General features: G+C 45.8%; 2 protein-coding genes across 13 annotated transcripts in view; one reads left to right on the forward strand and one right to left on the reverse strand.

The window, feature by feature from the left end:
- ppfia2 (PTPRF interacting protein alpha 2) overlaps positions 1–22,875 on the forward strand; it is a 134,278-nt gene extending 111,403 nt beyond the window's left edge. For 3 of the 11 annotated variants that reach the window (XM_072709951.1, XM_072709960.1, XM_072709979.1), the window contains 16 exons: positions 755–893; positions 1,667–1,884; positions 4,319–4,559; positions 6,373–6,402; positions 6,702–6,832; positions 8,045–8,223; positions 8,952–9,042; positions 11,787–11,868; positions 12,490–12,690; positions 14,227–14,289; positions 17,198–17,230; positions 17,678–17,853; positions 17,974–18,071; positions 18,973–19,148; positions 19,586–19,651; positions 20,163–20,769. In XM_072709951.1, coding sequence (XP_072566052.1) covers positions 755–893; positions 1,667–1,884; positions 4,319–4,559; positions 6,373–6,402; positions 6,702–6,832; positions 8,045–8,223; positions 8,952–9,042; positions 11,787–11,868; positions 12,490–12,690; positions 14,227–14,289; positions 17,198–17,230; positions 17,678–17,853; positions 17,974–18,071; positions 18,973–19,148; positions 19,586–19,651; positions 20,163–20,444 — 2,206 coding nt within the window. In that variant the 3' untranslated portion in view covers positions 20,445–20,769. Of the gene's footprint in view, positions 1–754; positions 894–1,666; positions 1,885–4,318; positions 4,560–6,372; positions 6,403–6,701; positions 6,833–8,044; positions 8,224–8,951; positions 9,043–11,786; positions 11,869–12,489; positions 12,691–14,226; positions 14,290–17,197; positions 17,231–17,677; positions 17,854–17,973; positions 18,072–18,972; positions 19,149–19,585; positions 19,652–20,162; positions 20,770–21,070; positions 21,171–21,558 lie in introns of those variants that run through there. The other 8 variants (XM_023838640.2, XM_023838642.2, XM_072709981.1 and 5 more) reach the window with 7 other exon arrangements.
- Positions 19,999–26,227, reverse strand: part of acss3 (acyl-CoA synthetase short chain family member 3) — a 35,319-nt gene continuing 29,090 nt past the window's right edge. The window contains exons 12-18 of one of the 2 annotated variants that reach the window (XM_023838643.2): positions 25,273–25,354; positions 24,787–24,909; positions 24,607–24,706; positions 24,264–24,439; positions 21,456–23,357; positions 21,023–21,137; positions 19,999–20,362 (exon numbers count right to left, since the gene is read on the reverse strand). In XM_023838643.2, coding sequence (XP_023694411.2) covers positions 23,289–23,357; positions 24,264–24,439; positions 24,607–24,706; positions 24,787–24,909; positions 25,273–25,354 — 550 coding nt within the window. In that variant the 3' untranslated portion in view covers positions 19,999–20,362; positions 21,023–21,137; positions 21,456–23,288. Of the gene's footprint in view, positions 20,363–21,022; positions 21,183–21,455; positions 23,358–24,263; positions 24,440–24,606; positions 24,707–24,786; positions 24,910–25,272; positions 25,355–26,227 lie in introns of both variants that reach the window. The other variant, XM_072709991.1, reaches the window with a different exon arrangement.

Genomic DNA, 26,227 nt, shown 5'->3' on the forward strand with positions numbered 1-26,227 from the left:
CGGTGAGATATGTTAGATGGGATGGGTGATGTGGCACTGGTGGCGTTGGCCTTTTGAGAGACTCCAGCTGTCTGTAAACTTGGATGCTTATGTAAGCTGTAATGAGAGCGGTGAGCAGGTGTCATCACTAATTACCCAGTTAACGTAAGTCAGGATCGACTACGGATCATGTACCCAGTGAGAGCTCTGTCAGATGTAGGTGAGCGACTGTATACAGTATTCATGCGCATTTTAATATGCTTGGCCTCCTACAAAACTGCTTTCAGATATCATTTATCGAATTTGTACAGTTTTTATTGTGTTGTTTTATTTGCTCTTTTTTTTCTGACACTTGTATTCAAAGCAGCCTGCAGCAGAGGGAAAGGTTACAGTTTATATGTGCTCCCCAGGATTTGAACCCACAACCTTTACGTTTCTTAGCCCAATGCTCTACTGGCGATATCATGGTATTACTATATGTTTAATATGTTGTGTAATATGTGATGTGTGGTAAAGCTGGGCACGCTTGCAGTTGTACCTGCCGGCCCTAACCCTAACCCTTCACTGAATCCTCGGCAGTCCTTCTTCATGCCCATGCGGTGCTTCTCCTTTCTTTGTTTTTTTGTTTTTTTTTAAGAACAACATTGTCTATGGAAGGGCCATTTTAAACATTTTTTTTGCATTCAATTTGTATTTATTAATGCACCTTTGGGGTTGTAATTTCGTTGTGTCACACAATGACGACGAAGTGCTTAAATCTGGTTTCTCTCCGCAGGTCTCACCTGGACGCCTCCACAGAGCTCCGGTTCTCCCTGGGCTCCCTGGCGGACACCCAGTCAGACCATTACAGGTCGACAAAGGTGATCCGAAGGCCTAGGAGAGGCAGGGTGGGCCTCCGGCGCGAGGAGCATAGGGTACACGTCTCTGATTAGCCGGGGGAGGATGGAGTTGAATGGGGTTAGAATGCAATACCTGCTACGCCGGATAGGGGGCAGTAGAAAGCATCGATACAGCATAAACGGTAATACTGTTATAATGTAGATAATAGTCTATGCGCATTCTGTTCCTGCAAGCTACAAATAATTTTATAGCTCATGGCAGATTTTTTTGTATTTAGTGAATGTCAGGTAATCTTTAAAAAAAAAAATTTAAGCGCTTAATGTATTTCCACTCTGTTATCACTGCAAAGTGGATGTGAGTAATCACCATATTAAACACACAATGTCAGCTACATTTAATAACACAGGCCAAATCGCTGCCCCTCTGCTAGCATTTTTAAAGGGAAAGATTAATTGGCAGGATGGTTAAAGGAGATCCTGTTCCATATTAGCATTCAAACCAGTGTCAAATGAGCTTCTGCTGTGTATTAGTGCAGCTCATTGCTGACTTTAGTATTAGCTTTTAATTAACCGCACTCACTAGGGCCCCCTTGAACACTGAGAAGTTATCAGCAAATAAAAGATGTTTAAAAAACGTGCCCAGTATGCATGTTTCTTTTGATGGGTCTCGGAGTGACTGAGGAATTTAAATATTCAGGTATATTGATGTGGATAATTTTAGAAAGTCTAAAATAGCTCTGCGTAGTATTTCTTTCATGCGGCCACATTAAGATTGGTGGGAGAGCACGATTGGTGGATCATGCTGTCAATCAGTGCAGTACACACAAGCCCCTCCTCTCTTCCCCCAGGCTAAGTCCCTTGGGGAGCATGAATGGCGAACCCAACAGCTGGGGGTCCTAGGGACCCATCACTTTGAGAGCGACACGGAGATATCAGACATCGATGACGACGACCATGACACCATCTTCAGCTCCATGGATCTCCTGTCCCCTGGAGGCCACTCGGATGCCCAGACACTGGCCATGATGCTGCAGGAACAGTTGGATGCCATCAACAAGGAGATCCGGTCAGTGTCCGCTGGGGCAGATCCCGACTCAAAGCTAATGTCAACATTGCAGATACATCTGCTGGCTGTTATCATGAAAGATTTATCACCAAGTTCCACGCTATTAGAAACACCCAAGGAGCCGACAAGTAAGGTCTTAAATCCCGTTTTTTTCTGACAAGGACATGGCGCAATTAGCAAGCCATTACGACGTCTGCTTTTCCGAAACCGACGCCCGCTTGAACGTTTACGCCGCCGTTTGTTGTAAATTGCCGTTTTATCGCCATATTAAGAACAGCAGGTCCATCCGGCCGTTGAGCCAAAACGCCGCTGATAACTCCAGGTTTACTGTGGCGAAATAAAAATTCATTAGCTGCTCCGCTTTTTCCCGGACGAACTCCTGTGGCCATTTAATATGCAAATTAAAACTGAATGCAGATGCGTCGGGATGACTTGCAAGGGCACAATGCTTCTTGAATCACGGTTCGCTCTTGCTAGTACCAGATCGTTAGGTCCTTCACCTTGGCTCTCGGTTTCTGACTTAGTTACAGTATATACTGATTAACTAGTAGCAGCTTGTTCAGCAGTCTGAGTGACAGGAGGACACTGGCGAGACTGAAGGCTGTTACCAGCTGTCACTTCCACAGCGTCTTCCAGATTACAGTCACTCCTGAGGTCATCTGACGGTAGCAGGATTAGCAGATCTGCCTCTTTACTGCAGTTCTTAGCACTAAAGCATACTATACGGAATTTGCATCTACAGCCATCAGGAACCCCTTATAATGCACTGATTATGGCACTTTCTTTATTTACACCTTAATACACAAACACATGCCATATTTTTAATTTTCACGTTCATTACAACGTTAACAGCAGCATTCGAAATTAACACCCAGCTCGCACTGACAAACACTGGCTCTGCCATTGTTGGGTGAGAGCAGAGTGCTGGGCGGGGCTCCCTGGCGTCGCAATGTCATTGATAGATCCCATTTATCTACAGAATAATTATACTATATCAATATTGATAGATGCTTTTAAAATTCCTTAAAAAAAAACACAGCTAGGATCTATCAATGTGTTTCATAGCCAGAATGTTATTTCAGATGAGTTGTTAATTTTAAAGGTGTCTGTTTAAACAGTTTTTTTTTATTATTATGTTAATGCTGCGTGAAGGCATGGCTAACCTGTGTTTCCATTTTCACATGAAATGCTTGTAGTTCGCTCCCTAGAACCACTTGTCATTTCAGTACGGTTTTTCAAAGTGCAGAACTGTTGATGACAGTTTTGTTCATAATAATAATAATAATAATAATAATAATGCATGTAAATACTGCTACTCACATGTACAGTGTAATGTTCTTTGGGATGAATGTAAAATGCGGGAAATATAGAGACGCTATAGTAAAGCACCAAGCCCGAAACACTGATAGACTCTGCTGGTTTTTCACGCACAGTTTGAATTTTCTGTTTTTCATGCAGGGAGCATATGTGCAATTCTGAGAATGCCAATAACATAAAATTAAAAAAATAATAATAATAAAACGGTGACCCATTGCACTAGGTAGGATATTTTGACCCAGAAAACCAATGCAGAACCCAAAGAAATGTCATTCTTAGCTCATTAGAAAGTGAGGCACCTTGTGTAGTTATTGGTAATAAACAAGCCTTCATGCCGTTGAGCTCCCTGCTTACTAAAAACAAAAACTAAATCAAATGCCGGTGTGTCGCCCATATCAAAGACCCCCTGTCAGGATCCCATGCAAATCAGATAGTCAAAGGGAAATTTCAGAACAGCGGGATCAATCCGCAGTGACAGATACAAAAAAGATTAACTATTTGACTTTCAGTATGCTTCCCTGCTAGGTGATTATATTGTTTTTATTATATTCCCTGGATGGGAATGCAGAACGGATTGGGCAACTGCAGAAGACACTAGATCTTGTGAACACAGTAACCCGAAAAGTATGTCATGGATTTTTTCAGTCTTCCTAGGAACATGATGATCTGGGACCTACTTCATTTGAGGACAAATCACACCAACACTGAAGCAGTGTCACTTAGTGGTGGCATATGAATGGGCAGCCACAGACGCAGATCTGTTAATCTTGATTACATTGAGACAAGTCACACAAAGTCTGGCTGTTAATAAAGTTTTTTGGAGAGGTGGGGAGAGTGTGTAGGATGGTTAGAAGTTGTGAGGAGTAGAGAGTAGAGCAGTAAAGACTAGATGGGGGAGGAGGTGATGGGGCAGTCCTGGGAATATGGTGTTGTCTTTCCAACAGCATCTAGTTAATTCTAAATCGAAGCTTCAGGGTCTGACAGCTGTCCTTTCCTGTGTCCTTTCACTGAAGCTCATATCGAATCACTGCTGTCAGGTTACATGCATCACACATGTAATCTCTTCCCTGTTGTCTTCCCCACCCTGTTGCTCCACCCCTTCCTCCATCTCCCCCAGGCTGATCCAGGAGGAGAAGGAGTCGACAGAGCTGAGAGCAGAGGAGATCGAGAATCGTGTGGCCAGTGTGAGCCTGGAGGGCCTCAACCTGGCCCGAGTGCACCACTCCGGAGCCTCCATCACCGCCTCAGCCACCGCCTCCTCGCTGGCCAGCTCTTCCCCCCCCAGTGGACACTCCTCCCCCAAACAGACCCCCCGCAGCCCTGCCCGGGACATGGAACGCATGGGTGTCATGACATTGGTATGCTGGCTCCTCACGCCTCCTCAAGATCATTTGAATACATGCAAGTCATGCCTCATGCTCCTAAAATCATTTACCTATTCTTGCACTGGAGTTCTGTATGAACCATGTACTTGCACTGGAATTCTACATGACCTGTTTGAAAAACCATTCAGATCACTTGAAATGGCACTTCTCTGGAGACCAGGAATCCTGGGAATGGAAAATATGGCTGAAGGTTAAACATAACATATCAGCTGACATGCAGTGTGAAAATGGTACTCTCTGAGGGGCATTTTATGATTGGAGTGTTTGTCATCCCCGTGTGATAATCTCAGTCAGGACTCAGCCTTTCACTTCAATGGAACCAAGAGCACAGGAAGTTCTGAGGTGTGGTTTGTCTGTCCCTCTCACCTCCTTTGTATCCATTGAGTTGTGCTTGTTGTCACTGTTGACCTTCACCACTCTGTAAATATAGTAGATAATGGTGGGCCAGCTGCATGCAGCTCAGTTAGTTGCCACCTTGTGTGCACTGTTGTTCAAGATTACAGGTCTGTATTGATCACTTGATGACACAGGCATTCTAGTCACGGCGGCGTTTGTGTGGCTCCTTGTCAGAGATGGACCTTCAAATGAATCATGATTTTCCTGAGCAATTAAGCATCTTAAACACATTCGTTGACAAGGTAGCCATTCGTGTAGCGAGCAGCTACATAAATTAATGTGATCCTCAGTGTAAAAGCATTATGTAATATACAGGAAAAATACTCATGATAGTAAAGTCAATTTGTAAAGGTTATTTGACTGTTGTTTGATGAAGCTCAATGCAAAAGCACATATTTCATGTCTTCATGCTTGTTAAGGGCAATGTGTTAGGAAAATAAGGTCTTTCAGAGAGTGGTGTTTGGCTGCTTCTGTAGCAGCAAATGGCTCTGGACACCAAGCTGATGTAGATCAGTGTTGGGGAAGTTACTCACCAAAGTAATCTATTACTGTACAGACAAGGGTGGAAAGTTCAGGTCCAGAAAGTACAAATCCAGACCAAGGCTTTGTTTCAACCAACCAGTTTAGTGTAAAGCAGGGGTCTCCAACTCCGGTCCTGGAGAGCTACTATCCAGTAGGTTTTCTATCCTACCCGGCTTCTGATGAGCCACACCTGTTCTCAGGTAAATACCAGGGCCAGGTGTGGCTCATCAGAAGCCAAGTGGGACAGAAAACCTACTGGATAGTAGCTCTCCAGGACCGGAGTTGGAGACCCCTGGTGTAAAGAGTCACAGAGTACTTAACTGATTGGTTGAAACAAAACCTTGACCAGGATTTGTACTTTCTGGACCTGAACTTTGCACCTTTGTCTGTAATGGGTTACTTTCGAGAGTAACTTCCTCAACACTGCATGCTCTGCTTTCTGCTTTCTGGCATTAGCCCCCAGTAGCCTGCAGATTTAACACCCCGGAAGCCGCTGTCCTGGAGCTTCTCTTTAATGCCTTTGTGCTAAAATTACCATCCGCTCCTTAGGGAGCTGCGACTGAAGGGAGCTGAGCATTTTATACTCTTAATTTAGAGAGTTTTTTTTGCAGAGGAGAACTTTTGGAATTAATTAACATTGATTATGTGCGTCACAGTAGGGAATTTAATTTAGAAGTTGTGAAATCCTATGTGCTTCGCAAACTTGTCCAGAGAATGTGGAAATGGAATTTGCTGATAGACCCATAAGGCATGTTCATTTTTAAGAATAACAATTTAATTTTGTTATACTAAATCTTTGTTTATACTGATATTTATTGTCATTTTTTTCTTTCTCTGTGGTTTCTCTCCAACCTCTTCTGTCATGAAGCCCAGTGATTTAAGAAAACACAGGAGAAAGGTATTCCTACTTGTAATGTGACTCACAACCTCAAGCAATGCCCTTGAATATATTTATTTAAAACAAGTTGTTTACATTTTGAAATGGTTGAAAAGATTTTTCGATGAAATATTTGCTAATATATATTCTGATGGTTATCATGTAAATATATTTTTATCATAAGCCTCAAATGTAAACTCGTACCACTGCTGCCAGTATGGCTTTTATTATGGATGTTTGGGCTCAGACCAGTCGTGTCCATGTTGCGGTGTTCCTACACTCCCAGAATGCTCTGCTCTCGGCCACTTCTTCCCCCTCAGATAGCGGCAGTGGATGAGGATGGTCGGGAAGACAAGGCCACCATCAAGTGCGAAACGTCGCCACCTCCCACGCCCCGCCAAGTGCGAATGACCCACACGCTGCCCTCCTCCAGTCATAATGATACGCGTGGGTGAGTCCTGGGGGGCCCCCAGCTAGAATCAGGTGTTAGCTTTATCTGCAGCGTTTGACGACGTCATTCATAATTCCCCAGGAGAACCTCACCTTAGGTACCTTTTCTACCGCTAAAACATTTTTACTCTGTCACAGGAAACAAAACTTTGCGATTTTAATGATTGTTCTTTTTCAAGATTGTCTAGTATATGTTAAAAAAAAAAAGTTTAAAGTGTACAGCCACTGCTTTTGCATGAGCTCTGCTTTTGCATTTTTGCTGTTTGTTCCTAGATGGCTTTGTGAGAAATTTTTGAACACCTTTTTTGGTTTATAAATCCCGATATTTATTGCAACAAAATCGCATCACGCTGTTTGAAAATTTTGTTATAGCAGATACTTTTCTTATTTATTGTCATGCCATCTGCATCTTGCTGAATCTGTTATTCTGACCAGATCACAGTTAAAGCTTTGGTTTCTTCATTTGTCTATGCATCCAATATTATAACTTTTTTTAACTTCCTTTATTCTTGTTTTCTGAGTTTATTTGCAAAACCAGTAGACAGTAAGCACGTTTGCAAGTCCCACCCCGAAGTACCAAAAAAGTTTGGTACTTTTGGTACTGGTACTTGACTGTAAATCAATGGTAAAGGGGGGTTGCGATGATTATAGTGTATTGCTGCACCCCCCACATGACAAACCACCTCAGGGATGAGAACCTGAGTGCAGCCATGCAGTGGGTGATACCTCAGCACCACACTAGTCCAAATGAACTAGTGTGAGATTTTTTTCCAGTGGCTGGAGTGCCAATCCTGCCACCAACCCCCATATTTCCCTGCAAGCTGGAGAACCTCCCCACTGGGCTGGAAGTAGGTTAACGTCACACCCATGATGCAGGTTAAGGGCCGTGCCCAACGGAGTAGGATCCCTGCTGGCATTCATGGGATTCAAACCAGCAGCCTTCCCTTTGTTGGCACAGACCCCTAACCTCAGGGGCACCACTCTGCCAACATGCTTATGCCCCCTAAGTAAAAAACCTGAAGAAAATCTCAGATAACAGACAAGCTTGGAGTTTTCTGGCTCACTTATTCATCACTTTCGATAAAAGTGTCTGCTGAATAAATAAATGTAACCCTGAATATAATGTCACAATAAGGTCCATGATGACTATCCGCATTTGTAGCACAACACCTGCACCTTGTCCTTTGCTTAAGCCCTCGGCATCTGCTTGCAGCGTGAGCGCCGCCCTGGAGGTGGATGCTAGCGCCCTGAGCAGTGTCGCCAGCAGCCAGGACTCCCTCCACAAGCAGCCCAAGAAGAAGGGCATCAAGTCCTCCATCGGCCGGCTCTTCGGCAAGAAAGAGAAGGCCCGACTGGGCCAGCTGCACAAAGAGCTGGGCGGACCGGGCCAAGGTGGGGCTCCCAGTACACGTACTCCAAGCTGCCGTAGACCCAGTAGCGCTAGAAAGTGAAGCTCATTTCTGTAATCTTTTCATTTTATGTGTATGTCTCTTGTGGTGGTGCCTTGTCTGTCATGTCATCCCTGGGAGAGCTGGTTCTCATAACTGTCTTTTGCAACAAGCCAACCTAAAGCCAACATGCTCATGCTTCCTGATTAGAAAACCCGAAGGAAATCTCAGCTGACAGATAACCTTGTCCGGAGAGCCCGTCAGGGGGGGGTTTCTCACTGGCTGCCAGTCGTGAACCGCCCGGGGAGCAATTAAGTTAGAAGGGGTGGCTCCTCTGTCACGGCCAATCACGGACCCAGGCCCCCATGCATGTGGAATTAAAGGGTGTCAGAGGAACCACTGAGAAACTGCTGACGAGTACTTTCACACCGATACGGTAACGAGCGAGGTGTGATCGAGCCCGGCAGGTTCCATTCCTCGCCTCCGCCGACAAAGACGAGTCTATCTTTCCAGAAATAGAGCACCATTAATGACTAAACATGCTGGAATTAAGCTGGGGATGCAGGGGATTTCATCAAATTCCTGCATTCATCTTCTCCATTCAGTGGACTTAAATCCCTGTAGAAAAAAGAAGGTTTGCACGTTTGTTACTGATGCTTGTGATAATCCCAAACACGCATCCATCCTGTACTACAGCAGCATGTAAGTGAAGAACCTCCTTTTCCGTGCCAGTAGGTGCATCTGATCCGGAGCTGACCAGTCAGGAAATGGCTCCAGGGAAGCTGGGCACCCAGGCTGAGAAGGACAGGAGGCTGAAGAAGAAGTAAGTGACCGAGGTCTGCTGCCAGCCAGCCAGAACGCCACACATAGATGAGCTAGAGAGGAATGCTGCTCCCGTGTCACTGGGGTTTGCGTTGGACTGTCTAACAGGAAGCCCAACACTTTTTAGGTTCATTTCGCTGCAAGAGACTAGGTGCCCTTTAACTCCCATAAAGATTTACTAACAGCACAATAGTACATCAGTCTATTTGCCTTGTAACGAGAAGCACTTCGACTCGTGTACCTGGTGGAGCGTAGACCCTGCACCCCCCCCCCCCCCCCAGATGACTCATTTGGGCTGCCCCCTTAACCAGCCATCTGCAGAAACCTGCTCTCCATCCCCCTCCCTTTGTTTTTATTTTAAAGCCCCAGGATTGAAACATACCTCCTTACTTAGCTGGCTGTTAATGCCTTTACCGTATTTACCAACGCTTAGGTCGTGCTCACAGTCGGTTTACATCGGCTAGCTGGCATTGGCGGGCGAGCTGGTGAACGTGCTCCCGCTTTCCAGCCGCTCCAAATGCGAATGCCGAACATCGGCTGCTCCACGGGGTCAATGCGGGGGGGAATGAATAAGCACGGCCTTCCTGGGAGAAGTCGGCACGTATGGCTAAATATAGAGAGGGAAGAGAAACTGAACTATTGATTTCAGCAGAGATGCAGTCATCTCTGGTGGAGCTGCTGGTGGAGGGGAACCTGTCACGTACGTCGTCCTTTAGCCGGCAGCCTGCTGGAGGTCAGAGGAACATTTCCAATGATGATCGATACACTGAACGTGTTTTTTTTTCCTCAGTGAGGTAGTTGTCAGTTTTACCCCAAATATTAACCCCTCCTGGACATCCTATGTCACATACTGTATAGCTGCAGTCCCCCCCCCCCCCCAAAGTAAGCTATAGAACAAGGTCTTACCCTGGGTGAGAAGTTGAGTAGGGTTTTGTGGTCTTGCTGGACTGTGGCGACTCCTGTCCGGATCGTGGCGCGCGTGCATCTTGGAGTGCTCGTGCCCATGGGCCTGTGTTACACACTCTCGCCCCCCAGCATCCCGTGCTAAGCCTGTCCTCCATCCTTCCACGGTGTTTCCTCTGGCTCACCACCATGGCCGCGCCTGCGTGTGACGCCTCCTCTCCCCTGCATGTCGTGTTCAAGGGTCTTCAGGTGTTTGGACATCCGGGTTCTTGCTTAACTTGCTGGTGGTTCGTGTGAGAGAATGACAGATGCACGATGCTGCCCGTGCTCCCCCCCCTGCACCCCCCCCACACCCCCTCCGTGACCAGCACTTGAGTTTTGCCGTGCGTGCATGTGTGCCAACCGTGAGCGTGCTCCTTTAACACTGTGTGCTCTTCTCTCCAATCACCTCTCTCCCCTCCCATCACATGATACTAACCAGCGGGTAAGTTGTGGGGTGAGCCGGGAGGCTTCTGGGTGTCTCCACTGTCAACGCCGTGTCTTTTCTTCCCCTTCTTATCTTGCTTTCTTTCCATTTCCTGTCCATAGTTTCTGGCACCCTGTGCGTCCATTCGCTGATTAAACATGCCGGAACGATCCTGCTCTCCAGTACCTGTTACTGAAATCTGCCCTTCTTTTCAGTCTGTTTGCTTTAAATGGTGGTTTTCTTCTCCCTATGGTGTGTGTGTGTTTTTTTATTATTATGTGGAGACCAGATTTCCCCATAATGTGATTAAAAACCTTTAACTTTATAGCTTGTGGATACATTTTTGTGGTCCCCACAAGAATAACCTCAATTTTTAAAAATCTGTGAATACAATGAAAAAACTTTAACTGTGTAATAAAAACCTGTTATATTGATGCGGTGGGGACCATTTCTCAGGTCCCCACAAAGATCTGTGAATGCAATCAAAAAACTAAAAATGCCAGAAGGCTCGTATTTAGTTTGGTTACTCATGGTTAAGGTTAGGGCTGGGTGGGGGTTAAGGGTGTCATGTTGGGATTAGAGTTTTGCCCATAGAAATGAATGGAAAGTCCTCACAAAGATATAATTACAAACCTGTGTGTGTGTGTGTGTGTGTATTAATGAATAACCACTCGCCCTCTCACTTCTCAGCTCCTCTCAGCCCCATTTCTGTAACCCTCTCCTTCCCTCCCAGCTGTGTCCACTGGATGTCCAGCATGTCTTTTTATGTCAGTGATGTCATAACCAGTGTGTGACCAAAGCACATTATTGTACTTGATTGGACGCTGCAAAGAAGGTCCCAGGAGCACCAGGATATGAAGATGGGTGGAGTCAGATTGAAGCTTAGTGATGTCACTCACATGTCGATATGAAGCGGGCAGCCAAATAAGTTCAGGAGGAAATGTCTTGATGCCAGAATAGATGGCAAAAGAGACCATTGATACATTAATGGGGTGTATACATCATTGCCGAATCATATACTCTGGAATACTTCACAAAATGATCTATAACATTTTTGTGTGGGAACAAATAGTCACTCAAATCCTGCTCTAGCAAAAATAATCTGTGTATCAGCAAGATGTTTTTCCCACCTAAATCAGCAGGTTTTTTTTTAAATATGCAAAGGGACAGTGGAATGAGTCCATGCTGTGCCAGAGAAAGGGGGGGTGGGGGTAAAAGCATCCCCCCCACTCTGCGAACCAGGGGTCTGCGCTTGGAATCGAAGCTTGTGATGTTCGCTCTCCGCCAGTGTGTCGGTGCGTGTGCAAGCGTGTACGTATGCACGGTCGTCGAATCCAAGTTCACCGCCCCCCCACCCCTCCTCGCTCCCCCCGCAGGCACGAGCTGCTGGAGGAGGCTCGCAGGAAGGGCTTACCCTTTGCCCAGTGGGACGGCCCCACCGTGGTGGCCTGGCTGGAGGTAAGACCTCAACCCAAGAGGCAGCTCTGTGCTTCTGTCTTACGGCGTAAAACCAGCCTATCGCAATGGTTAAAAATAAATGAATGTCCGTTAGTGAAATGTGTTAAGTAGCTGAATTGCTCCATTATGCTGCATGTACTGCATGAGGCCGTTACCTTGAGAATGTTTTTATGAGTCACTCTGAGTCGTAGTTATGGCTTCGCTTAATGAGTTACATGTAATTATACGCAGGGGCAGGTTTTACAGCAGTTTTACAATCGCAATTATGCAAAAAACATGAAGCTGTGCATCTTTGTACTCCCTGGAGCGCATAAATTGAATTTATAAATAATTTTGTCTTTATTATACAAAGGTGTGACCATATCTTCCGCTGCTAACGATATATTGCCATATGATGTCTTGCCTCTGCGCGGAATGTATCTTGTTTTGAATCACTGCTGCCACCTGCTGGCCAACATCAGCTTTGCAGTGAAGACAAGTAAATTTGATCAGGAAATGATCCACAATAAGAAGTTAATGTAGAGCAAGTAACCGCAACACAAGCTTGAACCAAAGTAGAATGTCTTTTTTGATATTTAAATATTTGCATACCATTTATGGTGGCCTCGCCTTCCCTGGCAGCTCTGGCTAGGCATGCCCGCCTGGTATGTGGCAGCCTGCCGTGCCAACGTGAAGAGCGGCGCCATCATGTCAGCACTGTCGGACACGGAGATCCAGCGTGAGATCGGCATCAGCAACCCCCTTCATCGACTCAAGCTGCGCCTGGCCATCCAGGAGATGGTGTCCCTGACCAGCCCCTCAGCTCCTCCCACCTCCAGAACTGTGAGTCCTAACCCAGCCACAGTCGCACACTGTCATTCAGGAGGTCAAAGGTCAACGTTTGCAGCCCTTGCTTCAAAGCGGGCTCTTCTTTTTTCTCTCTCTCTCATTGTTGATTCACTACACTGGGGTCTTGAGTTAACAACCAAACTAACAGATGCTTCTCAACTTATGATGCCGTTAAGTTCCGAAGAAGCTGATCAAGCTGAATACTTTGAAAACTTCAAAGACTGGTAGCATTCCTGCATAGATGCTGCCATCGCACAACATCAGTAGAAAGTAACGTATGGCATATCGATAGCCCGGGAACAGATAAAAATTCAAAATTTTCTGACTACTGCATGTGCATCACTGTCGCACTATCGTGAAGTCAAACCATCGTAAAGCGAGGAGCATCTGTACTAAAACTACAAACCATAACATCCATGTCACAAATTGTAATATAGAAGTGTGTTTTCCTTTTGTGTATTAGCAACAGAATGTCAGGTGCCTCACATTTCAGTCATGAAGCATTTCCTGTAGACCTACCAAAGCAGGTCTTTGTGTTTTCATAACAGGAGCACAGCTGCCTGAAAAGTACGGGAAGGTACTGAAGCTTGTTTAGAGCATCTCAGTCATCCCTGCAGGAGCTGCTGTTCTGTCTTTCATAGAAAAAAAACACTTTCTGTTGGCATGGCAATTTGATTCATATGCATATCAACTATAATCTTTCAAGCCCAAGAACAAGGCAGCTTCAGTCAGACACCTACGGTTTTCCTCAACCAGAAGAGCCCCCATCCCAGCACAGGCTCTGAATCTGATAGGGAGAAAGTGGCACCGTTGGGTATAAAGTCCAAATGGGGGCTTGTGATTGAGTGCATAGGAGAGCCCAGCCTATGGCCTATATTATCCAAATGTCAGTCTTTCCCCCTTCAAACAGGTGTGACTATGTTTATGAATTAAAGAATATTTTTCAAAACGTATTTATTCATAATTCAGCTTATTCGGGTGATCTGATTAGTACTGTGTCTGGAAATACACCCAGTGAGTCTGTATGCAGCCTCAGTTTCCCCGTGATTCAGTTCCCGCCGCAGCAGCTAGAGGCAGTGGTGCAGCTATCTCTGGCTGTTCTGCTGGAGCACCAGCCTGCTACAGTTTTGGATTACGAGGGTCAGCAGATGTGAACTTGGAAACCACACAGCTGCAGAAACGTATTACCGCATAGATACACTGTGGTGTCTGTTTGTAATTTTCACTAACCCTCCCATCAGTCCTGCTACTCACCATATGTTGTCTACGTTTGTGGCACCTCCCTGTCCCCCGTCATAAACGTGAATTTAATAAGACAGGAATTCAGTGCCAGTCCCGTGTCTCGTCCCAGGTGTCGTTCGCGTTGCTGTTGAAACCTGTGTAACTCTCCCTGACCCAGGAGGGCGGGGCCAGCTGCTCATCTGATTGTGATGCTATAACACTATTGGCTTACAGTGGTGATGCTCTTCTTCTTTAACACTGCTTGCCCCTCGTGGATTGTCGCTGTCGCTCATGGGCTCCGCCCACTAGCCCTCAGGCAATGTCTGGGTGACCCACGAGGAAATGGAGAACCTTGCAGCTCCCACCAGAACGGTCAGTCCCGTGCCCCCCTCCCCCGCTTTCGTCTGCCTGTAGTGCGTACTCACCCCCCCCCCCAGCCTCTGTGTGCATGCCTTGTAAATGTTACTCGTAATTGTCAGAAGAATGAACGCAGGTGGGACACAGAACACGCAAGTGCTGCAGATCGGCCCATTCTTTCGCTTTTTAGTGCTGCTGTAGATACTCCCAGGTTTACACATTTCCTATGGCATGTGTCCTTACCATTTTTAAGTCATACATGCCAGAATGAGCGCATTTGCATTAAGCATGAAAAAGTCATAACTCTAGCCATGCTTGTACTACCCTTAAAAGCTATAAGAATTACAGACGATGAATTCTCGTCTGATAGGAGAAATTAATTCAGGCTGGCTTTTAGTGCACCCAAGTATAATAAAAATGTTTTAAAAAGCCCTAAAAAAAATGACACATCCAAGTGTGTGGCTGTGGGTTTTGAGATGTTTTGAAGGTCATAAAAGTAAAAACCATTTCTCCTTATGATTAAAGATACACCTTTTTAAGTTTTTCCTAGGGACAATGGTGCAGGCTAACAGAAATACCATTTTCTCAAACGTTGCACAGTATTTTGTGGAACAGCCAAGTGTAAGATTTTACAGCCCCAATATTACTAATGAGCCTTCACAGGATGATGTATGACAGAACAGGGCTGTTTGTTTTTATACTCTTGCAGAAATGTCATCACGCAAAGCAGGGTTGCAGTATAGACATTTATGCTAGTTAGTTGATCTGGATTATCAGGCTTTTACAGTGTTACAGTGAAGCTGTACAAAGCATCTGTCAAGCTTAAACCTACAATCTCTTTGGATACACACAGGAAGTGTACCAGCTCTCCATGCTTGTGGGAGATTTACTTACACCAAAATGTTCTCAGGACAGAACAAAAATTGTTTGGTTCAGAGAGATAACTAATCAGACTGTAGTGGAGGCAGGTCCTAGCAACTAGAGGAGGCGGGATGGGTTGGTCTGACATCTGACCAAGATCTGATTGGTTATCTCTCTGGGCCAATCATTTTTCGTTCTGCCCTTGGAACATGTTTGTGTAAAAAAAAAAAAAAACTCCTATGAGTGCTCTCCATGTGCTGACATCACTGGTGTCACCTTAAATTAACAATCATGTGCAATTTCAGTTGAATGGGTACCATCTCAAGAATAACTTATAAACTACCCATGCACCCAACCTTACTGTAAGATTGTGAGTGAAAATTAGCACACATTTAAGGATGCCTGACCTAGAGGCGCAGGTTTCACATGGATGTGCGTTAATCACCCTGGAGTCTTATAGCTCTGGGGGCTGTGGACTCCGTTGTGTAGCGACTGCTTCATTATGTATAGTTCATATCATTCCAGTTAAACCCTAGTTCAGGGATAAGAACTCATTTTAGCAGCGAGTGTGTCCCAGTTGATTTAAAGTAAGATGGATAATTCTGTCAGGTTGTGTGAATAGCGTGAACTCTTGTGAGAATTTTTACTTGTAATATTAGCAGCGTATTAAGAGTTGTGAAAATCTTGTGCAAATATAGGTTAGATGATATAAGCCTTTATATTTGAGAGATTTTTCTCAGCAGAATGTGACCAGCATGCAAAATACTTTATCAGCTATGGAAAAAATATCTAAGAACATTAGTAGCAGTACAGAGTACTGCTGGCAGAAATTTCCAGTCCATAAAGTAAAAATCCAGACCAAGATTTTGTTTCAATTAGGCAGTTGAGTATAAACAGAGAGTACTCAACTCTCTCGCATTCAGAGAGTACTCAACTGTTTGGTCGAAACAAAATCTTGGTCTGGATTTTTACTTTCTGGACCGGAAATTTCTGCCAGCAGTACTCTCTTGTACAGAACATTCCAGTAGTGTTGCACATCATTCAGAGGGCCTTTACCAGACTTGAAATGGATAGTAAGGTCCTTTTTGGAGAGCAGTGGTTTCTGTGGTGACCTCCAGTGAACACCACTTGTGTTTAGCAAATTTTTTTTTAAGTAGCTCCATACATTTTCAAGTGTGAAAGATGCCCACAGATCCTTCGCTGTCACCCAAGGCTCCTTTGTTGCTCGCCTTAGGATTCTTCTACCACATGTTCTTGCACTGACTTTTGTAGGATGCCCAGTCCAATGGGAAGGTACCAGTGGTGCTGAATTCCCAGTTGTAAACAGGAAGTAGACTGTGGCATAGTTCTTTAGAGATCCTTCCATAACACTTTCCAGGCTTGTGACTCATCTTCTGAAGTTTGAACAGAATTCAGTTCTGAGTGTTTTTTATAGATATAGTAGGGTAGGTCAAACCCGCACCTGAACTGATTGGAACATCTGACTGTTAACCAGTTTTCAAGAGGTTATTATCTTTGAGATTCACAAATCTTTTCCTTCAGTGACCTTGATAATTTAAAACATTTGTTCAATAAAGATGAGGCAATGCAGAGGAAACTTTGTAAATTAATGAAAAGTCAATATCAGCATCTGTGGAGAATGACATACAGAAGTGGCCCACCCTTCTTAGATCTTATTTATATGACCACACCAGTGGTCAGGGTCCCTAATTGTGCTGTTTTCATTCAGGAGTTGCTGGTTTAAGAAAGGCTGAAAACCCCCGACTTGGGGAAGAGAGAGATCTTATTTTAGGATTCATGAAGAAATTCCAAAAGGCTCACAAACATTCTCTCGACTATATAATTTAACAAACTTGAACATTTGTACAAGAAGTCAAACTAGTCCCAGAAATGCACCAAGTGTCAAGTTCTCCTAAAGCTGTAGTATTTCAGCTGAGGCTTGGTGTAAATCAGGTCCCGCCAAAGTCCAGTGCAGAACATGACCCAACCAAGCCTCACTGAGACCACCGTGTACTATGTTCTTCTCTTTCCACCTGTGGCACATCGCTGGCTGACCATGCAGAAATCAGACTCTGAAGAGGGAAGTTGGGCCCAGGTAAGACAACAATCCCCGTCTCCATCCCAGCCAAGTTCCCAAAAGTCCTCAATATTCGGATGGGACTTCGGGTAGAAGGCAGCTGAAGCCACCAAGGGGCATATAGTCAAAAGAGCAGTGAGAGGAATGGAACATTCCAAGAACGCTTCCTCTGGGGCGTTTTTGTTGGAAACTCGAGATGTTTATCGCTATGTCTGATCCACTGCATGTTATGTTCCAATAGTTATTTGCTTGATTTTTAAAAAATATTCTTTGTTTTATATACATCATTGTCTTGGGATCTAGATAAGGCATGGATGCATGCAAGAGAATAAAGGGTTTCAGCATATTTGGTTTCTTGGCGCAAATATTGGAGGGAAAACGGTGTGAAATTAGTACCACAAGCAAGAGGTCTGTGCTGCTATGTTACCATTGCATTAGAAACACAGGCGATGCTGTGTCCTGCAGACTCTCGCGTATGGAGACATGAACCACGAGTGGATCGGTAACGAGTGGCTGCCCAGTCTGGGGCTCCCTCAGTACCGCAGCTACTTCATGGAGTGCCTGGTCGACGCCCGCATGCTGGACCACCTCACCAAGAAAGACCTCAGGGTGCACCTCAAGATGGTCGACAGCTTCCACAGGTACCTCCCGCCTCGTCTCGTGCCCGAGAGCTCGTCTCAGCTCAGGCCCCTACCATGCAACCCGGGTCAGCCATAACTTATGCAAGATGTACTCTACGGCTGTCTATCACCTTACAACAGGACAAGTCTGCAGTATGGAATCATGTGCTTAAAGAAGCTGAACTATGACAGGAAAGAGCTGGAGTGGAGGAGAGAACACAGCCAGCATGAGATAAGAGGTGTGCTCTGGCCGCCTGGGGCTTCCCCGTGCCTTTCATACTGCTCTTTGGGGTTGTGTTCATAATGCTGGACCTGCAGGGTTCTTCCATTGATATGGTCTAATACAGGTACCCCCCACTTCTCGAACGTTCTCTTTACACCACTTTGCTTTTATGAAAGACCTACATTAGTATCTGTTTTCTTTAACCGAAAGAAATACAAAAAGGATTTATGTATTTACTATAATGTTTTATCATTTTTTAGGCTATACCATGCAGCCTAGGTGTGCAGTAGGTTTATGCAAGTTCTCTCTGATGTTCTCACAAAGGCAAAATCTCTGAATGTCGCATTTCTTAGAACGTATCCCTGCCGTTAAGCAATGCATGACTGTATTGATTCCGGTAAGAGAATCTACACTGTACACATTATTACACTATATATTTTAAATAAGCTGTGTATTTATGATGTCAACCAAACAAAAACAAACATGCTTTATTTGCCATTAACGCAAGCATTGGAATGCTTCTCTTTGCCTGCCCCGTCTTGCTCTCCGTAGCTCGGGGGTCACAGGGCAGGGTTAGCTAACGTGCCGTCCCCCTGGAGCTGGGGGTTAAGGGACTTGCTCAAGGGCCCACTGGCATGTGACTGTTTCCTCAAGGACGGGGCTCCAATGGGTGATCTTCTGATCACAGGCACTGACTGATTTGATGGGTTATTCATTGGGTCCGGGAACGCTGAAAATTTTTCCTTATACAAATTAATGGTAAATGCTGCTTTGCTTTACGCCATTTCAGCTTACGAAAGGTTCCGCAAGAACGTTCTACTTTTGGACAGTGGGAAAAATTTGTAACTTGATTGTACAGTTAAACCAGTTAGTTCTAATCCATCTGATAGGCAGCCTATATATGCACGCTGTTGTAGACGTACTGGTGTGGAGCAACGAGCGCGTGATCCGCTGGGTGCAGAGCATCGGGCTGCGTGACCACGCCAACATCCTGCATGAGAGCGGCGTGCACGGATCCCTCATCGCCCTCGACGACAACTTCGACTACAGCAGCCTGGCTCTGCTGCTGCAGATCCCCAACCAGAGCACGCAGGTGAGGCGTGAAACTCGTTTAGTAAATCCCGCGGCGGTATAATTAAGAGCCGGGGCTACCCTGAAACAGTCCTGTTCATTTGAAATGATTTAATGCGCAGAAACCGATGAAGATCTTTAAATATGCAACATTTTATGATCTCCCAGAGTAATTTCAAGCAGAATTTCAAAAAACCATTAAATCATTTTAAGGAAAAATTGGATCAAAAGCTAAAAGGCAGCTTTAAAACTTATGGGAAACTGTCCTAATAGTGCATAAAACTGTCTCCTGAGTGACATTTTATGTAGCCCCCACCTTGGTGATTTCAATGAGCGCTTCAAATTTGAAGACAGACCAAACTTTTGGCTGTATATGAAAGTGCTCCATTTTCAGGGATGATGATAGTATTTACAGTGGGGGCAGAGATGACCATATTCATGATGCAACCCCCCCCCCAGGCACGGCAGATCCTGGAGAGAGAGTACAACAACCTGCTAGCCTTGGGCACAGAGAGGCGTCTGGAAGTGAGTGGGACCCACCTGTCTGTGTCTCAGCAGAGCAGCGGCAGCCGGCTGATCTTCCTGTTGCTATAATCATTACGCTTCAGGACAGTACTCATGTGGTCACTGAACCTACTCACTGCTATACTCTGGGTAAGCTGGGCTGCAACACACCAGAGACCGATGACGCATCATGTGTCTCCAGAACAGCTCCCTGACAGTAACGGTAGAGCGCTGACTTACCAAGAACGCAAATAATATGGCAGATTAATGCATCATTATCATACCAAGAAGGGTACAGGCAGTGATGCAGCCCCCCCTCCAGTCCATTATATCTCAGAAAGGTTGAAACAACACCAGTCTACACAGTATTTCTGATCAATCTGTTATTTTAATGCACAAAAAACTTGCCTTTTTTTCAAAAGCAAGGAAATTTCTAAGTGACCCTAAACTTTTGAACGGTAGTGTACATATAGCATGTCACCCAGAGTTTAACACAATAGCACAACCTCTCTCTTACCCCCCCAATCCATAGTGTGACGACAAGGACTTCCAGCGTAGCGCCCCCTGGAGGAGACAGTTTCCACCACGGGACTTCCACGGGATCAGCATGATGCCCGGCGCTGCGGAGACGCTGCCGGCCGGTTTCCGGCTCACCACCTCTGGACACTCGCGCAGGATGCCCCCCGAAGGTGGGTGTGGGGAGGACAGGGGGGCGATTTCTGCTACACAGTCCTGTAACATACAGGCTGGGAGTAATAGGGCCCAAATATCCTCTAGCTCTGTAACGGGCACAATTACACTAACACTGCTCTAAGTGTTAAATCAGTGTTAGATATTTTGATTTTGACAGCGAACTTTCATGGTGCTGGATCTGCTGCCTAATCGTCACCCCTACAGCAGACTCTGGGTCACTCTGTCCCCTCCTTTTTGACTGTGTCCCTATCATTTTTTTTTCAACTTGGCACTGTAGTCCTCTATGAGGTGTTGGACAGCTGTCCCGAGGACATATGTGAGGACTGGTTTCAAGGTCAGCTATACTGGTGGAGTTCACCACCCTACATGCCCCACCCCCAGATCCTGTTGCCCTCCCCGCCTGTCATCCTCAGTGAGCTGACCTTTCAGTGTCCCACGTTTCCCGCCCTCTCAGTTTCACAGCACGAGCAGGAATGCACACCAGATGAGGGCTTTGAAACAGGACGTCTGTGTGTGAAAACCTGCCCCCGGTGTGAAAATACTGCAGTCATGTCTGTGATCTTTAAATTTACATCCAATCAACACGTCTAAGGTACAACCCTCATCAGAACGGGTCCCGGCTGTCCCCAAGTGTCACGTTGTTGACTGGGTAACAGACTCAGTAATCGTGTGAATACTTGCACTTTGTGTGCTTTTTACCTCCAGCCACAAGGGGGCGCTTGAGGTGACGTTTCCCTTTGTCTGCAGTGGGCCCGTCGGCGATGCAGAGGCTGGACAGCTCCACTGTGAGGACCTACTCGTGCTGACATTCTTACTGGAGGGGGAGAGGCTCTGCAGTGAGTAGTAGGTCAGGGCTGACCTATAATGTTTAGTAATTAATAAACTACACAGTAGATCAGGGGTCTCCAACTCCGGTCCTGGAGGAGCTATAATCCAGTAGGTTTTCTGTGCTACCTGGCTTCAGATGAGCCACAACTGTTCCTGGTATTTACCTGAGAAAAGGTGTGGCTCATCAGAAGCCAGGTAGGATAGAAAACCTACTGGATAGTAATTCTCCAGGACCGGAGTTGGAGACCCCTGCAATAGACTTTATGATTGGACACACGGCAGAAATACAATGGAAATAACTCACCTGATACATGGCAGTGGTTAGTTACTCCGCACCCTGAACTCGGGCATTTCAGTGACATTCCCACAGTCATTCCCAGTATCTGAAGCATCTCCATATCCAACAGGTTGTTAGCCCTCGTTTTGCCCCCATTACCTCAGAAGCGGGCAAGGAGTCCCCTCCGCAGGACCTCATACAAGGAACAGAGCTCCGACAAGACGCACTGCCAAGAAGCACGACCCCCCCCTTCCCACCTCAGAACCAAGGGCCCAGCAGGGGCACGTGGGGGGTGCCGGTGGGGGGGTGCCAAGGCCCAGGATGGCCCCTCTGCACTTGCAAGCCAAGTCCTTAATCTGGCCACCAAACCGGGTGCTAACCAATGTCCCACAGCCTCTTTTTTTGCTATTTATACCTTGTAACATAACTAGTTAAGATGTGTATTTCTTCTAATGGAAATCGTTGAAGTTATCTGTAAATGAATATAAATACTGCTTTTTATAAGCGCGTACATCACAGAGGCAACTTTGTGCCGAACACATCCCCTGAATGTCAGTCCCGCAGGTGAAAGATGCTGCTGTGACTTTTTTTTTCCATCCTTACAGCTATTTCGTACGTTGGATTTTCCTTCGTCCCCAAAGCTTAGCGGAAGGAGGACCTCGCGCTTAAAAGCATTTCTTTCCACTCCTCACCTTGGTCTTTTTTCTGATCGACGCCATTTTTACCTTCAGCTGTGAACGCATATCGCCCCCCTGGTGGTGTACAGCCATGTGCTCGTGTGTCACCGGCGCAACGCGGGGCGGGGGGGGGGGGGGGAAGCCAGGGGCATGGAGGAGCGCACTGTGACAGCGAGCCGCTGTGACGAGCACTTTGAGAGAAACCACGCACGCTGACCTCTGCATAACAAGGAGCTGATTACTCCTCTCCTCCTGACGTGTGCAACCGAACCATCAACTTAGCTGGTGCGCCAGAAGCCGGACTGGCGCCGCTGTGCTGGACCCTCAGCCCAAAAGGCCTTTTTCCGTCCCATGGACTTTAACCCCAGAGTCACTTTATAAGGAAGAACGGTCGAGAGACAGGCCGCCGAACTTGTATGTGGTAAATATGAACGTGTCAAACGCCAGAGGAACTCAGCTCAATGTGTTGCTTGCTTTGACTGTTTAGTGTAGCTGTTGACATCGTGCCAGGGGTGATCTCTTCTTCTTCCGTTCCCGTGTCTTTTCTGTTTACTCTTAGCTCAACATTGATTTTATTCCTGCCCCTCCCCACCGCCCCCCACGTATGACTCCTACCTACTTATTCATCTGGAGTTTTATGTTCTTGTTTTGCACGTACAGAGAATTTATTTTGTGTCCATTTAATTTATTACTGTTTTTTGGAAAATAGTAAAATGGTGGTAAGATTTTCATTGTCAATAAAAAAAACTGTCGAATCACAGGAATTAAAACAGGAGTCCATGTGATGTTACTACTCAACCACTGTGTTTATAGGTAAACCTTCTTGAGTACAGGAGTTTCTGGGGGGGGAAAAAATCCATCCAGCTGACTGCAGAAACCTTTGTTGCTGACCTTAGACGACACCAGGGGGGTGTATCGCGAAGTGAGTGGTAGCTAGATAACTTCTTGTATTTAAGGTTGGCTGGGCTAATTGCGCGTGACCAAAAAAGTCCATTTACACTAGGGTCCCGGCAAAGAGAGAAATCTTGCTTTATGATGCAGACTGCAGGTGAGATATTTAGCTGTGGACCATAGACCATCTCTGGAGTGACCAACTCCTGTCATTTCCAGACCTGCAGGAGCATGTACAGCACGACAGTGTCCTTCTGCTGTTCCAGCTGACTTAAGCTCCCCCCCAGACACCTCACAGGGCCTCTCCGACAACCTTCTCAACCTCATTGAAGACTCCAGGGTCCTCAATGGTGGGAGTGATCTGGAGGAACACATTAAACAAGGCCAATGCACAGATAGACATTAGTCTTCAGCCATTCAAGTCACAGTGTGCTTTTCCACTGCACCAGGTACAGTTCTTTTGGTACAGTACTTTCGGTACTTTTTCCATTGACTTCAAGTTGAGTACCAGTACCAAAAGTTCCAGTACTTTTTTTGTACTTCGGTTCTTTGTCGTAGGAATTGCAAAGGCTTCCTTTGTTGACTAGTTGTGCAAATGGGCTGCCTCTAAACACAATACAGCTGCTGTCTTGAAAAAAGTTGCCCTCAGAAAACAACCATAAACGAGTCGGTGAACCAGCATTCTGAAGCTACCTAAAGTTACCAAATGTAACCGTAGGTATGCATATGTGAATGACTGGTATGTCAGTGTGCCCTGCAATGGGTTGGCGCCCCATCCTGGGTTGTTCCCTGCCTTGCACCCATAGCCTCCAGCATAGGCACCAGACACCCCATGACCCAGAATAGGATAATCTGTTTCAGAAAATGGATGGATGGATAATCTTGAAAAGGAACAGTTATTAAAATTGCAAAATAAAAAAAAATAAAAAAGTTTTTTTTTCTTATGACAGAGTAAAAATGTTTTAGTGAAAATTAAATTCTCCACACTATAATGCTCATACAATATGAAAATGCCTGATCTTAATCTAGCTGACCAGTGATGTAAGAATTGCATAACATGCAATATTGGTATTAATATCGCACATCATCCAGTCCTATAGCATACTACAGCCATTTTTTTACTTCAGCACAAAATACCCCACCTCGCATTGTGATATCATTTGGTACCAGTAGCAGTTTTTACCCCAGTAGAAAGTAGTACCAAGAGTACGGTACCTGGTGCAGTGTAAACGTGCCCACAGTGAACAGAACTGACAATCACACACACCTTGTAGGGCTTCCTGTTGACAAGGTTGGCAAGTGTGGATCGGGGGATTTTTCCAGACCGTGTCTTCGGGAGAGCCTTCACAAAGAGCACCTTCCGGAAGGCCGCCACAGGTCCAATCCTGTCACGCACGATGCTCACCAGTTCACCCACCACCTCTTTCTGGTTTTGCTTGGGGTCTGAGAGGGGATGCAGAGAGGGAATGCACAGAGGACTTCACAGAACTGCAAAAGACAGGTTCTGCTGAGACTAGGAGCATGGGAGCTGGAGGTGGATCAGGCCCATTAACTACTTCTACATTATAGCCTACAACAGAGGCATCTCCTCAGTGCTAGTCCACACTCACCCATCCTCAGCACACAGAGGGCGAGAGGAACATGGCCTTTCAGAGAGTCTTCCAGTCCCACTACAGCACAGTCCACCACCAGGGGGTGCTGCATCAAAGCCTAAGAGATAGCAGGGGACACTTCACTTATCCCATGCTAGTTTACCACCTTGCATTCCCCCCGCCCAGGTCCTGAATCACCTCTTCCAGAGCCCCAGCAGACAGCCTATGTCCCGCCACGTTGATGACATCATCGGACCTTGACATTATGTACACAAATCCTTCCTCATCAACAAAGCCTGCATCCATGGTATCGTAGTAACCCTAGAGGGCAGAAGTGAACATAACCATCCATGTTAGTAAGGAACGCGGCGTTTCAACAAGGAAATATTACAGGAGAGTTTGGACACTAACAGTATAAATAACTTTTTAACAATGCTGTTGCTGTCACTGAGAGAATACAGGGCTTCCACCACTAGATGGAGCCATCAAACTGGAAACAAGACCAAGCATATTAAATAATGCTGGCCAAACACTATATTACACTACACTAGACTATACTGTAACTGCACAATCCCTCCATTTGGTAATGTTCATATGTAAAAAAACATGAGATTCCTAGGCTTCCGCTGCCAAAAATCCAAATGAGTCAGAGAAGAGCAACAGCTAGTTACAAACAGCACGTACAGGGAACTTCGTGAAGTACAGCTCCTTAAACAGCTTGTCATTTTGCCAGAGGGACAACGCAGCCCCCGGTGGCAGAGGCAGCCTAAGGAAGAGAGAGAAAGACCAAGAGCAGACACATTCATCACTGCTGTACGGCGCCTCGTAGAGGAGCCCATGTATTTCCACCAGGCTGGTGTGCGATGGAGAGAGGTGTCCACAAACTGCACCGTGCTCTGACAGGAGCCAAAGGGGGCTGATGGCTCACAGAGCAAAGAGTCAGTCTGACTGTTAAAGCCCTGGCAGAAACCGCTACCTTGAAGGGACCTGGTGGGACATTTAATCGCATGAGCAGCTCAGGGTTTGAAGTCCACAGCCTCTGAACGGAGAGCGTCACGCTGAAGCGGGGATAGAGAAGATCAGCACAGCCAAAGCACACAGGCCTCCTTCAGAGAGACGAAGTACAGGCCTGCCATGTTGAATCCATCATCAGCACAAGATCAGCATTTGTACGCAAAGGGTTCACTCTCCAACAGACCTTCGCCGGTTTAGTGCAAGAAAGAATTCCCTTTTAGATAACAGACATGTAATATGCTCACTGAGACCCCACAAGCTTTTTATGCACCTTTAAGGGATTTGCAGTGAAAATAAGATTACATTTTAGAGAAAGGATTTCTGACTCTGCGCATGTCTGCATGATATTTGACCAGACTTGAGCACCTATAGAGTCAGGCTCCAGGAGTGTCTAAGCCACAAGCACTGGGTCAACAGCTCACATGTTCCCTTTTCCTAAAATGCCTGTTTTAACAGGAAGCAAGAGACAAATGATGCAAGTGGTCTGTGCAGAAGCACTGAGCACCAGCAACATTTGTATCAGGAAAGGATATTTAGACCGTCTTACTGTTTTTTTCCCATTGAAAGGAATTCCATTTTGTATCAGTTACAGTTGGATTCTCTTCCAAAGATGGAGATTTAAACT

Source organism: Paramormyrops kingsleyae, chromosome 1 (genome assembly GCF_048594095.1).
Source record: "Paramormyrops kingsleyae isolate MSU_618 chromosome 1, PKINGS_0.4, whole genome shotgun sequence".
Classification (NCBI taxonomy): domain Eukaryota; kingdom Metazoa; phylum Chordata; class Actinopteri; order Osteoglossiformes; family Mormyridae; genus Paramormyrops; species Paramormyrops kingsleyae.